A 16134-nucleotide genomic window follows, 5' to 3' on the forward strand; every position below is an offset into this window, starting at 1 on the left:
CAGGTTGCAGACCACCCCACTCAGTACACTCCCTTAGCTCAGCTGTCCCTGCAGCTGGTCAGTACAGTATTTGCTCTTTAGGGTGTTTAGGCATGTCCATGCCTGCCCACTGACAACTTGAGGATGCTCACGGGGACACACATCCATCTCTCTGGATTATCCTATCAAAGTCACTTTGCTAGGATTGAAGTGAGGGCCTACCTGATCCTTGGGGTTGGTGTGTGTGTGACTCCTACCCATCAAACGCTTTCTCCTGAAATTCCTTTCTGATTTATTTTCATCTTGATGCTTTTGGTTGAGAGTTGCAAAACCAGTATTTGGAAACCTCCTTTACAAGTCCTGCATGCTAGTCTTACACCTAACTTTGGAATGTGGATGCTGTTGCCATCTGTTGTCTTAGGGGACAAAGCCAACACTGAGTCTGAAATAGTTCTATTTTAGCATCCTGTTATGCGTAGATGTAAAAAATTCAGTCCCTTTCTTCATCTTTAAATAAAAATTAATCCAGACAGTGGATATCAATGCTAAAGCAGACTTTTGTGAAATTAAAATGATTCTAAATGTGTAAACAGAAATAATCTATCCTACACCTCAGTTGTTTTTGGCATTTATTTATTTTCACTCCAGAAGCAAGAGTTGAAAGAAACTCACCTGCATTTAAAAAAATATCTTTTTAATGGTCATGTAGTATGCCATCTTTCTTCAGGTTTGTTAAAAATAGAAACCCTCTCAAGTTGGATGGCTTCATGGTTAGAGAAGGGAAATTCTGTAACTGGAATAGATGGTTTTGTAATTCATGTCTCCAGTTTATACTCTAGTCATAACATGTTTCTTGGGAGGGTGGTAAAAATAGTGTGTTTTCTCTCTTTCCCCCTTCATCTGATTGATTTCCATACATACACTCTCACAATCAACTACTGACTTAGGGATAAAGGGATAAAGAAATTTCGGAGATTACTGAGAATACCTCCTGGTTCTTCTTTTCCATTTCTGCTTTAGAAGTTGTTTAGAAAAATCTAATTGAAATAGGCTTACATCTAATACGAATAGAAAGTGAATACATGTGGCAAAGAACAAGTTTTCTTTTTTGTTGAAAATGTTAATATTTATTTATTTTTAATGATTCAAAAAATTTTTATTTTTAAATTACAGTTGACATTCAGTATTATTTCATATTAGTTTCAGGTGTACAGATAGTGGTAGACATTTATATAATTTACGAAGTAATCCCCCTGATGATTCTAGTACTCACCTGGCACCGTACACAGTTATTACAATATTATTGACTATATTCCCTGTGCTGTCCTTTACATCCCTATGACTATTTTGTGACTGCACCCCAATCTGTACTTCTCATTCCCTTCACTTTTTCACCCAGTCCCTTAACCCCCCTTCCATCTGGCAACCCTCAGTCCGTTCGAAGAGCTGGTTTTCTAAGGGAGCGCTTTCCCCATGGAACAGTGACTATATTGGGGAAAGAACTCAGATGACATTGATGAGTTACATATTTTCTTTCCTGGAAAGGTGTTTGCTTAAAAGACAAGCTGCCCAAGTATTTATGCCTTCAGGTCAGTCTCTCTCTCTAGTTGTTGGCAGAGTGAATGAGCACAAGCTGTATTTGATGAGCTAGAGTAAACATAAAACTCATTTTGAAGCAGATTGTTTCTTTAAAACTGAAGGAAAATTGTTCAGTAAATGAAACTCACACTTCCTTCAAAAGGCTGTGCTTTGGTTTTGCTACATGTTTTTAGTTACGTTTAGTCAAACTTAATTTAGTTCAGCTAGAATGAACGTAGAATGATTTGGAAATAAATTTTACATTTTAGGCCAGATCCATCCTAGTACCTGTTTGGTAAATAAAGTTTCATTGGAATACAGTCGATCTCATTCGTGTACGTGATGTCTCTGGCTGCTTTTGCACTCCAGTGGCAGAGATGTAGTAGTTGTGACAGGGACCATATAGCTTATGTAGGGAAGAAGAAACTTTGCTCTACCCTTCTAAGTTCTTCTGGTTGGTCTAATAAATTGACATGAAGCAGGTTAACAAGTGGAAACAACCAAATTTCATTACACATGTACCTATGGGAACCCCACATACACAAGAGGTTCAGAGACAGAAAGTTAAAAGGAGGTACATATCTATGACCTCTGAGCTAAGAGGGCTACTGAGGGGGGAAGGTCATTCTCAGTACACTAAGAAGAGCAAATGTTCAGTAATTAGAAATTTGTCTTGCCCTGTAGCTAGGTCATAAAGAGTTATTTCTGGCCCTAGCCGGTTTGTCTCAGTGGTTAGAGCGTCAGCCCAGGGATGAAGGGTCTCAGGTTTGATTCCGGTCAAGTGCACCTACCTTGGTTGTAGGCTCGGTGCGGGAGGCAACCAATGGATGTCTCTTTCACATCGATGTTTTTTTCCCTCTCTCTCTCCCCCTTCCACTCTCTCTGAAAAGCAATGGAAAAAATATTCTTGTATGAGAATTAAAGAAAGAAGTTATTTCTGGTGATAACTCTTCTTATGGGGAAGGCCCCTAGTTCTTTAAGGGAGTGGTAAAAGTTTCTCGTGAGCCCACAAAGGTCTCGATTGCCTTCAGCTCAAAATAATTCACTTGCCCAAGTGGCACATGTTGGGGAGGCCTGCCCCTTCGCTTGCAAAGCCTAAACTATTTACTCTGTGGTCCTTTACAGAAAAAATTTACAAAACCCTGTTCTGAACTAATGAAAGTTCTCAGTATCAGGGTTTTTGTGGTTATATGTGGCATAAATTGCTACTAATTCTCTGAATTATTATTCATTTAAATCTTTTCATACCTTCTACAATTCTTAATTATATATTTTGTAAAAATATTTCACAAAAGTAACTGAATTCATGAAAATTGGTATGGACTGATTGCCTAATGGACAATATGTTGAAAGTTACAAAATCCAGTTCTGCTTTTCAAGCCCCTTGGACAGTAAAATAATTTGTTTTTTGAATTGCGCTTCACCACTTATAAACAGCCTGCGAAAACCTTGTCTGGGACAAAGCGCACTGTCAGCACTCAGTTACAAAATGATTTTTTGATTTATTGGAACAAACTAAAATGACATTGAAAAGAAGCACTTTCCTTCTGCTTTTCTTCCGTTTTCCATGATGGCTGGCTTCCCTCACTTTTTGGCATTATTCCGCCCAAATGCAGGGCAGAGAGTTGAGGTTATTCTGTGGGTCATTTGACAGATGGCAGTGCCTCTTTGGGGAAGTCTGATTCTGCTCAGGAGAAGGTTTTTTGTGTTTTTTGTTTTTAAATTTCTTGCAGGGAATACTGTATGATAACTAAGACTAATTTGATGAACTCTGTAAGAACCAACCTGGGGATAGGAATCAATTTGTTCATTCATTTTTACATGCATTAATTCAATAAACACTGAAGGCATGCTGAATTAGGTGCTGTGCCTTTAATGGTTTTGTATTCTATTACAGGAGATGGACACAAAGCAGATCGTTATAATATATTGTGTTAAGTAAAATGAGTTTTACACAGGATATTATGGGAGAGAGGGTGCATCTAAGAACATGAGGAGAGGCAATCAAAGAAGGGTACCTGGTGGAGGCTAAATCCAGATAAAGAAGTCCAGGACATTCTGTAGGACATTCAGGTGGAGATGTGTTAGAATCTCCGGCTTGAGGAATGGGCTAGAGATAACTATTTAGGGCTTGTATAGAGATAGCAGTTAAAACCATAAGAGTTGATGAGCTTTTAAGGGTCTGAAGAACGGGAAGAACATTGGGCTCAGAATGGGAAGGGCCAACATTTCAGGATCGGAAAGAGAGGACCATTAAGGTAACAAGGAAGAAGAAATGAAACTGTTTATAGACTGAATGAAGGGGAAGGAGACAGTAAACAGATAGATGGAAAACCCAGGAGTTATTAGGCATGATTGATAATGTAGGCAGCAGAAAGGGTGAATTCATTTCAAATATCATCTAATGTAACTCCTTAACTATTAAACAATTACCCACAACTTGGTCTCAAGGCTGTTTAAAGTAGGCTTAAGCGAAGTCGATTCCCTGTATTTGTCAACGCTAGTAATTTTTCTGTAATCTAACACAGACGTGTTGCACACTCTTTTGGTATCAGGCACTCGGCTAGGCTGGCCCTGCAGGGGATAAATGATGAGAGATAAAAAATGGTTCCACAGGGACCCGGCCCGCAAAGAACTTGCAGCAAGATAAGCCATGTACCTAAATAGTTATGACAGGGCAAAAATGACAAAGAAGGAAGGACTGAAGTTCATGGAGGAAGGGATTAGCTTTAGATTGGGGATTCGAGGAAGCAGTAATCTCTGCTCTGAGTCTTGGAAGATGGGGAGAGATGGAAGTATGTGTAAGTGAAGCGCGGGGGAGAGGAGAGCAAAAGCAGTGCATGGAGGTCCCGGCCACTGTCAGTCTTGTGTCACTGCTCTTGACTAGGCCTGTCTCCATCTCCAGACTGACTCTCTGATGCTGAGGACTAATTTACCTTTACAGAGCCTCATAAAATATTTTGCATATAGAATTTGCTATATGAATTTAACCTGACAAACAGAGATGTCATCATTGTCAAATTACTTATTCCATAGCCTTACCTGTGCGGGTCATAGCAACGAAGCAAAAATTTAAAGACTAGAATTCTTATGTTTATTGGTAAAATGGATAATACAGGTAGATTACCTTCGTGATTTGATTTTTAAGGATGGCAGTTTAGAACTTATAAATGAATCAAATACATGTAATTTATAACATTTATATATGTGACTTAAAAACAATTTAAGATACAAGTCACAAATGTGGAGATTTTTAAAAAATTTGTTTTTTATTGTTGACGATATTACAGATGTCCCCCATTTCCCCTCCCCTTTGCCTTCCTCCACCCAGGCCCTAGGCCTTCACCACACTATTGTCTGTATCTATGGAGATTCTTAAAGACTTTGATCAACACAATTTCTTTGGGATCTACTTTAAATGACAACTTTGAGGCAAAGTTTCAGACAACTATTTTGTTAGTGTATAAGTAGTTACATTTGTTTTATACTTTGAAATTAACTATATCCTTCTTTTAGGATTGAAAAAGCAACCTGTACAGTTGCTTTAGATTAATCAAGGATGACATTTTAAAAAGCTAATATTTTGTAGCTGCATCTGTGTATTTTATTTGATAAACTTAGAGAATCAGAATTAGAATACCAATTTTATTAATGGAATTACTTAGCTATTTGGAAGCAATTCTATTTAATGTGTTACCTATGATGTAGAATGGACAGATAGAAATATGAGGAGTTAGGAAAAAGATAGACCACATTTTTTTGTTGTTGATTTGGAAAAGGAAATAATAATATCTGTTAAAATAAGGTAGAATATAGTGATTTAAGGGATGCACTAGAAAATAATTCCAGGAATTGGGAAGGTAGAGGACGTTGGCCCATGATGATTTTGTATCCTTGGTTATTTATAAATATTTGAATTATGTATAACTTCATTTTTTCCATTTTTTTTTTATAGTGACCTCCAAAACAAATTTAAAATCCTTTCCTGTTAGTTTGGCACGTTATCCTTGCCTCATAAATTCCTGAATTATCTAATATAATCTAGTTTTCATTTCACAGATGATGGAAGTCAGATGAAGCAGTTTGTTTAAATGACCTATGGTAAATTATAGTCAGGTCACCTTTTTATGTTAGTTAATTGGCAAGGAAAACTCATAAAATCTCAGACTTCATGTTGTAGATGACTAAGAGTAAACTTCTACACATTAAAAGAAACTGTTTTCTTCATTAAATCATTGTAAATGTAATTAAATCTTTTCCCAAAATCTTTTTGTGAGGTAAGCAAGCAAAATAATTAAATAAGAACTCATATCATATATTTTCTTGTTTTTTTTTTCTTCCTTCCAATAGGACCAGACATATCATCAATTATTCCAGGTTTCAGAATATGGTAAGAGTTCTTCAATATATTTGGAAGGAAAACACATTTATTACTTTCCACAGAGATAAGAGAAATTTCCAAAAGATGTGTTATTTAAAGTAAAAATCCCAGTGGAGGTAAACTCTTGATGTTTCTTCTAGGTCTAATTTTTTCTTTTGTAAAAGTAAGCGTTATAAAAGGTGATTATAAAGAATAAAGGAGGAAAAAGGCCACCTGTAGTTCCATTATGCTAGTCTATTTCTTATGCACAATTATCCTGTTTTTCTACTTTGCGTTGGTCATAACATGCAGTTAGACACATGCAGATAAAAAACAGCGTGACCCAACCATTTTGTTGGTGGAGGGAGAGGAAGGAGAGATAAGAGTGAAAGTGTAGGATCTAGTATTAGTTTTAATTCGAATAGCTATTTTGAGGTCATACACAAGCTTTCCCATTTGGCTTGTGTCACTTTTTCAGATTGTGTTTCATTCAGCTTTAGAAATTCTGGAGAGTAGTTTGCTTGCTCCTTTGTGGCTCAGCCTCCACTTAGCTCAGACCACGTTGTCACCTCTGTCTCTGATCAACTAGAACTGGGATCAGCAAATTTTTTTTTTAAAGAAATGGCCACATAGTAATATTTTAGGCTCTGTGGGCCATATGTTTCTGTCCTAACTATTCAACTTTGCCATTGCAGCAGGACGCAGCCACAAACACTATATAACTGTGGTTGTCATCCAGTAACGTTTTGTTTATGGACACAGATCTGAATTTCAGTAATTTTCACATGTCATGAAATAGTCTTCTTTTAATTTTACCCTCCAAACAATTAAAAATTTGAAAACTACTTAGTTCCTGCTGGTCATCATTTTGACCCCTGATCTGGAGCTCTGTTGTCCAATTTGGGGTCACTTACCATATGTGGCTGTTGAGCACTCGAAATGTGGCCAGTTCAAGTGGAAATGGGCTCTAAGTTTGTAAAATACAAAATTTTGAAGACTTAGTACACAAATAAGAAAGAAAAATAATTCATTAATACTAATTATAAAAATTAATTTTCCTGCCCCCCCCCTTTTTAAATGTGGATACTAGAAATGTAAAATTACACTATGTAGCTTACATTTTATTTCTTGTTGACAGCCTTGATCTAGAAGAATAAATCAGGGGTGGCCAAGGTTTTTATAGGCTATTTCATTTCACATAGAGGTGGTGCTGGGTGGTGGTATGTTGCTGAATGGGGTATAGTGGAGGTGGAGAATTGATTGCCAACCTATGATGTTTGAGAAGGGGACATTTGAATTTCCTCGGTCTAAGGAAATTCTGTCTCTGAGTGCCCCCTAACTTCTGTGTTGGTGGAGAGCCTTGGAGGAAGGTTGACCCATATGGCTTTGTTGACGCTCCAATCCTAGACTGGCCTAGGGTTCAGGAGTGTCTTGGTACATCAAGGCTCCTTAACCTGGTTTGGAACTGGAGGTCTGTCCTATGTTGTTGACTCATTGACCTCAGTACTTCTCTTGTGTTAATTGAATGATGAGATGCCTTTTTATGAGACTGATCTATTTCTTTGGTCAGTGAAGTTAGCTAAAAATAATAATTTGTCGACTGAAAGGAAACAAAAATGTTATATTCTGGGGGGAGTTCTTTATATCAAATAGTATCAATATTGATAAAATATTTTATATCTTAATTATATAAAGCTGACCAAAGTAGGGGTTTCTAATTCTGGAATTACCTATCAGTACCTGCCAGAAGAAAAAAAAAAAATCATTATTTTGTAGCCATACCTTAATTATTAACTAGAAATTCTACTACACAACTTTCTCCTTATAGCAGCGTTACATTAGACTGTCACCAGATTTACCTTTGTCTCCAAGGACAGGGATTCTCTCTGACTGCAAATGTGGCACCATGCAGAAGAAGAGGAGTCTTGGGGCCCCAGGATGTACTTGTAGTAACCAAATTGGAGAAAGGCCCAAGGGAAGGGGCAGCTCTAGCAGCAGCTGTTTACCAAGCAACATGGAAGTGTTTTATCAAGTGGCGAGGCCACACGACTGGGGGACAGCTGAATCAAGACCTGGACTCAGCACGCAGATGCACTTGCATCTAGGGTTCTGGATACAATTTAGGTTCTACCAACAGACATTTCCACTGACACAAGTGTCCACAGCAGCTGGCCTCCACTGTTGCTGTCTAGTCACCGGCCTCATTGGGTTTCTGACTCTGGGTGAAGGAAGTGCTTTTCATCTGTGCCCTAATGTGTATCTGGATCATAATGAATCTAATTTCAAGTAGTACCAATGATCAACTCCTTTAGAACAATTCTATTTGTGATTCTGTCAAGCTGTAAATGATAGTAAAATATATTCTTTAAAGTATTTACTCTTGTTTTTTTTTTCTTCAGTATTACCAAAATTCGAAGTTGCTCTACAGACGCCATTATATTGTTCTTTAAATTCTAAGAGTTTAAATGGTACTGTCACAGCAAAGTGAGTATCGTTTTTTATGACTATGAACTGTTATAAAACTGTATGACAAAGAGCTCATTATATACCACAGAATATTAGCACAATGTTCTGCTTATTAAGATACCACAACGGGCAGGAAACAAATATCTATAATAAACAGTTAAGCATGGAGCATGCATCTCTCTGCTTCCAAGTTGGTCCAGTCCTAAAATATTTTCCACAAATTAGTGTCTTTCCAAGACTAATCAAGGATTTACATTATATATTATGCCAGATTAAAAAAAAATTACCTTTATTCCTTATTCTTCTGGCATGGATGGAGGTGATTTACCTCTTCTTAAATCCTAATTTTTTTCTCTGTTGATGATGGAGCTTGCATCTTGGGGAAAGGATATGCTTGTCTAATTGCAGCTAGCACATGAGTAATCTCATATGAGTAATTCACTCTCAGCATCCATTTCAGAGACTGCCAGTCCACAGATGTATGTATAGTGGCTTTTGTGATTTTAACCTACTGGCTAGGACAGCATAGCATTAGGTTTTGCTGAGACAAAGACCATCCTCCGAGTTCCAGGCTGGGAGTTCTGAAACTCATATATGCAGATAACAATATGGTGGTTACCAGCGGAAAAGGGGAGGTAGTAAAGGGGAGAGGGGGGGTTGAGTGTTTGGTAATCAAAAGAGATTTGACTTTGGGTGGTGGGCACACAATGCAATATACAGATGATTATCATAGAATTGTGCACTTGAAACGTATATAATTGTATTAATCAATGTCACCACAATAAATTTAACCCAAAAAAAGAAGAAAAAGAGAAAAAAAGAACCTGAAATATCTAGACTTAACATTAAAAAAAAAAGTATAAGCTCAGATTAGCAGTTCTCAAGAGTACAGGCTGGGGTCGCCCTCAAGTAATTCCAGGACTGATCTCTTATAGCTTTTATTTTTGGTGTGTCAATATCTATGCTTTGATTTCTGAAATTTATTTAGTTTCAGAATTTATTTGTAATAGCTGATAAAAACTGGACCTCGTCTCACTGCGGTCTCAGCACATGTTCCTCTCCTGGTGAGAGTGTGTGGCAGTGGCAAGTGATGGGCCGTGAGTCTTCTGGCAGAAACAGTCCACAGATCAAAACGTTCTGAGGATACCTGCTTTAGATTCTATCTGGTCAAAAATCATGTGAAACCCATGCAACAGAAAGGCAAAAACATGTCTACGACTTGTACACCAAGTTAGTTTTCTGCCCATGTCCCAAAGTGAATTTGGGTACTGTGGATGGATTTGTGGTTTAGAAAACATAAATGTCTGCATTTTATATAATTATTATCTTGCCCTCGATCATAGCTAAAGGTTAAGCCTTCTGTCTGGGTTTAATTTTGAGTTCTTTGACTAAGGCTTATAAAACTTAGTGCAAATCCACACAGACCATCAATGTTTGCATGGGTTGAGTGTGGATATCATTTTGCTTCTGTTTTTGTTTTTCAGGGCTTTGCCAGAGATTTAATACAATTAGTTAAAACAGTAGCTCTTAAACTCTTAAAATTTTATGTACAATATTAGGGGGTATAGATCCCCTGAAGCCACACCACTGACACCCTCCTTCTCAGAGCCCAGTAAAACCCTTGTAGATTCTTCCTGATTATCGTTTGTTGAGCCTCTTTGAAATATGAATGGCTGAGTGACATGGCAATCGTGTTGGCCCTCTGGCATTTCTTTAGTGTTCACCACATCATATTTTCATCGTTTTCCTTAGTGTGTGTCTCAGTCAAGGTTCTATCTCAGAAGTAGAATGAGGGGGAGATACACAGTAAGATTTGTTGCAAGGAATTAGCCTATGTGATTATGGAGCCTGGCTAGGCACATCCAAAATCAGTAGAGCAGGCTGTCAGGAAGGGCAGGCTCTCCGGTATGGGCTGAAGTTGTTGTCCATAGGCAGAATTTCTTCCTCTTTAAGGAAGTCTCAAGTCTGCTCTTAAGGCCTTCCAACTGCTTGAATAAAGCTCACCCAGATTATCTAGGATAATCTCCTTTACTTAAGCCAGCTGATTATGGACTTGAATCACAACTATAAAATACACTTACCTCAACACCTAGATTACTGTTGGATTGAGTGACTGGGGACTTTAGCCTAGTGAAGTTCACACATCAAGAAGAGCTTCTTAGTACATTTGCTTTGTCTGTTGTAGATAGTGAGCCTCTGTTTGCCATCGGAAGTTCTCAGATCGGGCTAGTTCTGATAACAGTCCATTCCAAGTCTCCTTCCTTCAAGCTTCAGTTGCTTAGGGATGATGTCTGTGGTTGTGGCAAAGGAAGGTAGTTCTGACCCAGGGCAGTGTGATCTTTTATGTCATCATCCCCAAGGCCAAGGCCCCTTTCCCCAGAGGAATAAACATGCCCTCCTCCCCAGCTGTCATGAGTTCTGGGCCTACCGGTGCAGTTTCAGGAGGGTCTGCTTTCGTTCAGACTGAGGGTATAATTTACAACATTGCAACAGGTTAATGAAATGTTTTGACTGGCATAGACATATCCTGTAAATACTGTGTCCCAGAAAAGATAGAAATGATGATGAAGATGATGATCTTGTGTTTGTCGTAAGGAAAGCAATCTCTGTTGTCCCTTCAGAGGCTAATCCCTCCACTTAGGCCTTGGATGCTGCCTCCTGTCAGAGGCCCCCAGTCCCACTTCCTCTCTCACCTGCGTCTTGATTTCTTCCATTTGGTTCTTCAGTGGCATCTTCACGATGTGTTTAAAAATATCTGTCATTAAAAGAAACCACCCCTCCCTTGACCCTCACATCTCCCTCCAGCTACTGCCCCATCTTCACCTCTTCTCAGCCCACTTAGAGTTGCATTTTTCACTTCTTTCCAGTCCATTCATTCTCCAGCCTCCTACAGTCTGCCTTCACCCTGTGTCATGTCATTGAAATCCTTTAACCTTTTTTCCCCCTTTGCAGCATTTGACATTGTTGTCCTCTCCCATTTCTTTTCTGTTTTTTTTCTTTTCTTTCTTCTTGGCCAGCCCTTTGAGACTCTTTGCAGGCAACTCCTTTGTGCCCATCTTTTAAAAGTTCTTGTTCCTCACGGTTCCATCTTTGGCTGTCCTCTTTCTTTACACATTTGAATTTTCTTCTCCATGGCCAGGGCTTCTGCTACTGTTTGTAAGTTGATGACACCTAAATCTATATCTCGAGTCCATATTTCTATATTGAGATTCAGATTCTCATGTCTTTTCCCACTGGGTATCCCACAGATACTTTAAACATATCTTCCCCTAAATCTGATTCTTTTCTGTGTCCTATTTCGGTGGACTGCACCACGATCTACATAGCTGCCCGAGTCAACCGCACTCTTCCCACTCCTTCAATCTCCACATTTAATCAACATCCAATGCTATTGGTTTTAACTCCTTAATATCTTTGAAGTCCATCCCCATTCCCACTTTTTTGATTCAGGCAAACATAGTCTTTCTCTCTGATGTAGTTTCTTAAAAGTTTTTCCTGACTTCAGTTTTACCCTTTCCAATTTTTCTCTACACTGCATCATCCAGAGTTCTTGCTATTGCCCTTCTCTTCCCACTCTCCATTCTTCTCCCCCTCCCTTTCCCTCCTCCCTCTTCTTCTCTCTTTTTTTGGGGTAAAGACAAATCAATTTTATAGCTCTTTTGCATAAGAATTTTCACACCATTGCCTTGAGGGCAAAGTTAAGATTTTTAGGCTATCTTACAAAGTTCTTTTCTAGTTTCCTGTCTTTTGAAACCTCCCACCCAACCCCTTCTCTAACTCTATTCCCAAACTCTATTCCCAAATGTTACTTGTGCTTCCAAAAATGCAAAATGCTTTTTCTGACTAATGAGCCTTTGTGTAGGTTGTTTCAAGGCTTGGCTACTTGCCTTTAACCTTTTATCTTCATATGTCTCATAGCTCTAGTCACACAGTGCTGTTTGCTAGTCGATCTCTTTGAGGGGGGTCTGTTTCTTGTTTACTACTGCGTCATGGTGCCTAGTACAGTGCTAGTCATTGGAGTAGGCATCCCATAAATACTTATTGAAAGAACAAATGGATAAACAATGTGATCCCTAAGGTTTCAGTTCCAAGCTTTATGTAGCACAGCAAAGGTCTTCATATCCAATCAAAATCTATTTGGAATGAACCAAATTGAGTTGCATGGGCGATAGGTTTGGACTTGTCACAGAATTTGGAGGTAGAGAGCAGGGTTTGAAATACAGTTGTTTTTTGGGTATATTTTGAAACATGAGTTTTGTTGTCTTACCACTTGGATGGTTGTTATTACATTATAGAGGTGATTTAAAAATGTTTCATAAAAGCTATTATAATCATCTCTATGAGTACATGATAAACAATTTCTGTTACTTTTTTGCCAGTAGCCATCTGTCTCATCTAGGCATAGTTAATGTGCAAAGCATTGCTGGAAATCACCCAAAGAAGAATGTTAACAGTCTGCTTTTAGTTTTGAAATCTTTAACTGAGATGAGTAAAAATTTGCATTTGTTTATTAGCTGTGATGTGAATATCTGCTTACTATTCCCCTTATTAAAATAAATAATAGATTCTTTTCCACTAACCACAGTGGGTTCTAGAGAATTATAAAGAAAATGACATAGCATATGTCTAGTTACTTCCATAACTCCTGCAGATAGTAGAAATTTAAAAATATTATTTAACCTAAGGTTTATTAAAATATATTTTGTTTTTGAAGAATTGAGACATTTGTATCCTGGAAATGACATACAAAAAAAAGGTGGGGAGAAACATGAGTTATACTGAAAGTTTCAAATTTTTAGGTATTTTATAAACCTTTTGTGCTATGGCTGTTTTCCAAAAAAAGAATATCTTTGATTTGCTTTTTTAAATGTTGTCAAACTACTACTTTCTGAAAAATTGGAAAGCAGTATTCCAAATGCTTTCAGATTCTATTTAGGACAATAACTGTCAGTATCCTTGTTTTATAATTATTAAAATCAGCTTGAGGCTTGGGAAGCTAAATCTGCTTCACATTTAAATGAAAATTAAAAAATATTTGTGTCTGAGAATACTTTAAATTATGTCTGGATTTTCAAGCTTCCTGTACTATCTATCATGTGATATAACTTTTAAAATACAATGTTCTGGTATTCTAGTTATGCATCTATTTAAATTTTAACAAGGTACAGCAATGATAGATCTTGAGGACTCTCTTTTGAATGAATGAATTCGATACTGAAATTGCTAACCAAGGTTTCCACTAACTTTACTGTTATCGTTTGGAAGGGTGGCACATTTGAAGACTGATTTATTTTATTCTTAATTTTGAACATACTATATTTTACCATTGACTTTTGAGTTGAGTTGATCCAGACAGTTTCTGTTTCAGCTAATGGATTCAGGAAGCAGGAACTGCTGTTTGATTTATAGAGTGCAAAGCAGAATCGACTTCCATGTTTGGCTCAGCATTTCACAATAGACATGGACGCAACCCAGGAAACACATTTAAAAAAGGCTTCTTGGCAGTAAAATGGTTTACCAAAGATTGTCTGTCATTCACATGAGGAGACTTTCTCATCATGAGAGGGGATGAAATTAATACATAGAATGCAATGCAGCAGAGATGACTTTTAATTCAAGAAGATACTTTTGATACTATGGATTAAAAAAAATACTGTACCCTTATTTTAAAAACCCATACATAGTTTTTGAGATCCACTAGCCAATTTGTTTAGTCTAATAAGTTCTTTTGGTTAATATTGAAACATGCACAGCCATAGCGACTGCAGTTTCAACTAACATTTAAAAACGTTAAAAAACTGTAAAGTCTCCTAGGCATGCATTCAGTCAATGGGCCAGTCCAGATTTCTGGAATAAAAGATTTTCATAATCTTTTAAAAATCTTTGAGCAGGACACTTATGACCATATTTTCTCTGGGGTCTCTGAAATGGTTAGAGTCTAGGTAAAGTGTGTTCTAGGAACTGTTTTGAGATGTTGTAGTTCAAAGTCTTCCCATTTTGGAGATGTAATTTCAAGGATCACCATTTATTAAGGACATTCTTAGCTATTAAGGACATTCTTAGCTTGTTTAGTTTTGAAAATTTGTAGTAAGAGTTTGCTTTAATAAATTTTTTTAAGCTGGGGTGCCAGTGTATGCTATTGAAAGTAGTATTTTTGATTGTGTTAGTTTGATAATATCAAGTTGAAAATGTAAAAAACCCCACCCATTTATTATTTTTCAGGTATACATATGGGAAGCCCGTAAAAGGAGACGTAACACTTACATTTTCACCTTTATCTTTCTGGGGCATAAAGAAAAATATTACAAAAAAATTTAAGGTAACTTTTATAGATATCTTATAACTTGTAATGGGGAAAACTATAAGCATACTTTTTCTAGAAACAAGATTTGTACTGAATTAACACAAAAATTGAGTGTAAGGAAAAAAGAGCTTTCTGGCACTGGACAAGTGAGAATTTACCTTTTTATAGTGATTACAATAGAACCAGAGCCATCATATTGTTTGATGTGACTTAGTTTGAATTTTATTTCTAAAATTTGAATTGCTAAAGTGAAGAATAAAACTGAAAATTTCTAATCAAACAGATAAATGGATCTGCAAACTTCTCTTTTAATGATGAAGAGATGAAAAAGGTAATGGACTTTTCAGATCGGCTTCCTGAACACATGTCTCTGTCTTCCCCTGGGCCGGTAGAAATTTCAGCCACAGTGACAGAATCACTTACAGGTTTGTAGACTTTGAAGTGAAGGGTAAAGCTACTTAATGTGGTGCTGCTCTGTCATCTTTCTTGTTACAACTGGCATGTTTATTTGGGAACATCACTGCCTGACTAAAGATACTGTTTAGTGCTGAAAGAGGGCATAGAGGGAAGTGGTGATGGAAAAAATAAAATAAAATAAAAAAACTAAAAAATGTTGAAATTGTCATGACTGTTCTTTAGTCCAGTTTGCAGAATGTTTGCACCATGAAGGGGAAATTTGTTTTCTATAAAAGTCTGCACTTCAACCACATGTGATAGATAGTTATAATTTTTTCCATTTCTATTCTTTAATTTTCAGGCTGAAAACTACATGGAAAGGCTTACCTTTTCAGCTGACTAACCTCCCCCTCCTCCTTCCCCTTCCCCTTCCCCTTCCTCTCCCCCCCCCTCCCTGTTCTCCTTCCCCCTCTTTTTTATCACTTAACGTCTTCCGAAATCACACCGTCTCCCAGACAGTTTTCTCTCTTAATAATAAAGTAAAGGTTACTTACTTGGATCTTTCTGTTGCCATTTCAACAGCTTGCACCAGTTCCCCAAAAAGCAAAAGCCTCTTCTGCCAGTGCCTTAATCTGTTGGTGCTCCGTCATTAACAGTGATGGCAGTAACGCGCTTAGAAGGGATCCACAGAGGACACAGTAGCTGTAGAAGCCGATGTGGGAATGAGGCTTCTGTGCCCTGATATCTTAGCCCCTTGGGGAATTAACTCAGATGGAGAAATCTGGTGGACAGAAGCTGTTGGTGAACTATAACTTTTGCTTTCTAAATGATGCAATTTCCAAAACAGGTATCTCAAGAAATGCAAACTCCAATGTATTTTTCAAGCAGCACGATTACATCATTGACTTTTTTGATTATGCTACTGTCTTGAAGCCATCTCTCAACTTCACAGCCACTGTAAGTTGGCATATTATGAATGATCTAAAAGTATTAAGGTCAATTTAATGAAACAAAATGCAAAATGGTACTTTTTCAGTACTTTTCAAAAAAA

General features: G+C 37.5%; 1 protein-coding gene across 1 annotated transcript in view; it reads left to right on the top strand.

Moving 5' to 3' along the window:
• CD109 (CD109 molecule) overlaps positions 1-16134 on the top strand; it is a 103467-nt gene that overhangs the window by 40258 nt on the left and 47075 nt on the right. Inside the window, exons 6-10 of the mRNA XM_087817476.1 lie at positions 5908-5947; positions 8317-8401; positions 14606-14702; positions 14971-15112; positions 15931-16040. Of these exons, the coding sequence (XP_087673602.1) occupies positions 5908-5947; positions 8317-8401; positions 14606-14702; positions 14971-15112; positions 15931-16040 (474 nt within the window). The remainder of the gene's footprint in view (positions 1-5907; positions 5948-8316; positions 8402-14605; positions 14703-14970; positions 15113-15930; positions 16041-16134) is intronic.

The sequence above is a fragment of the Miniopterus natalensis genome, chromosome 5, assembly GCF_054644295.1.
Source record: "Miniopterus natalensis isolate mMinNat1 chromosome 5, mMinNat1.hap1, whole genome shotgun sequence".
In the NCBI taxonomy this organism is placed as follows: Eukaryota; Metazoa; Chordata; class Mammalia; order Chiroptera; family Miniopteridae; genus Miniopterus; species Miniopterus natalensis.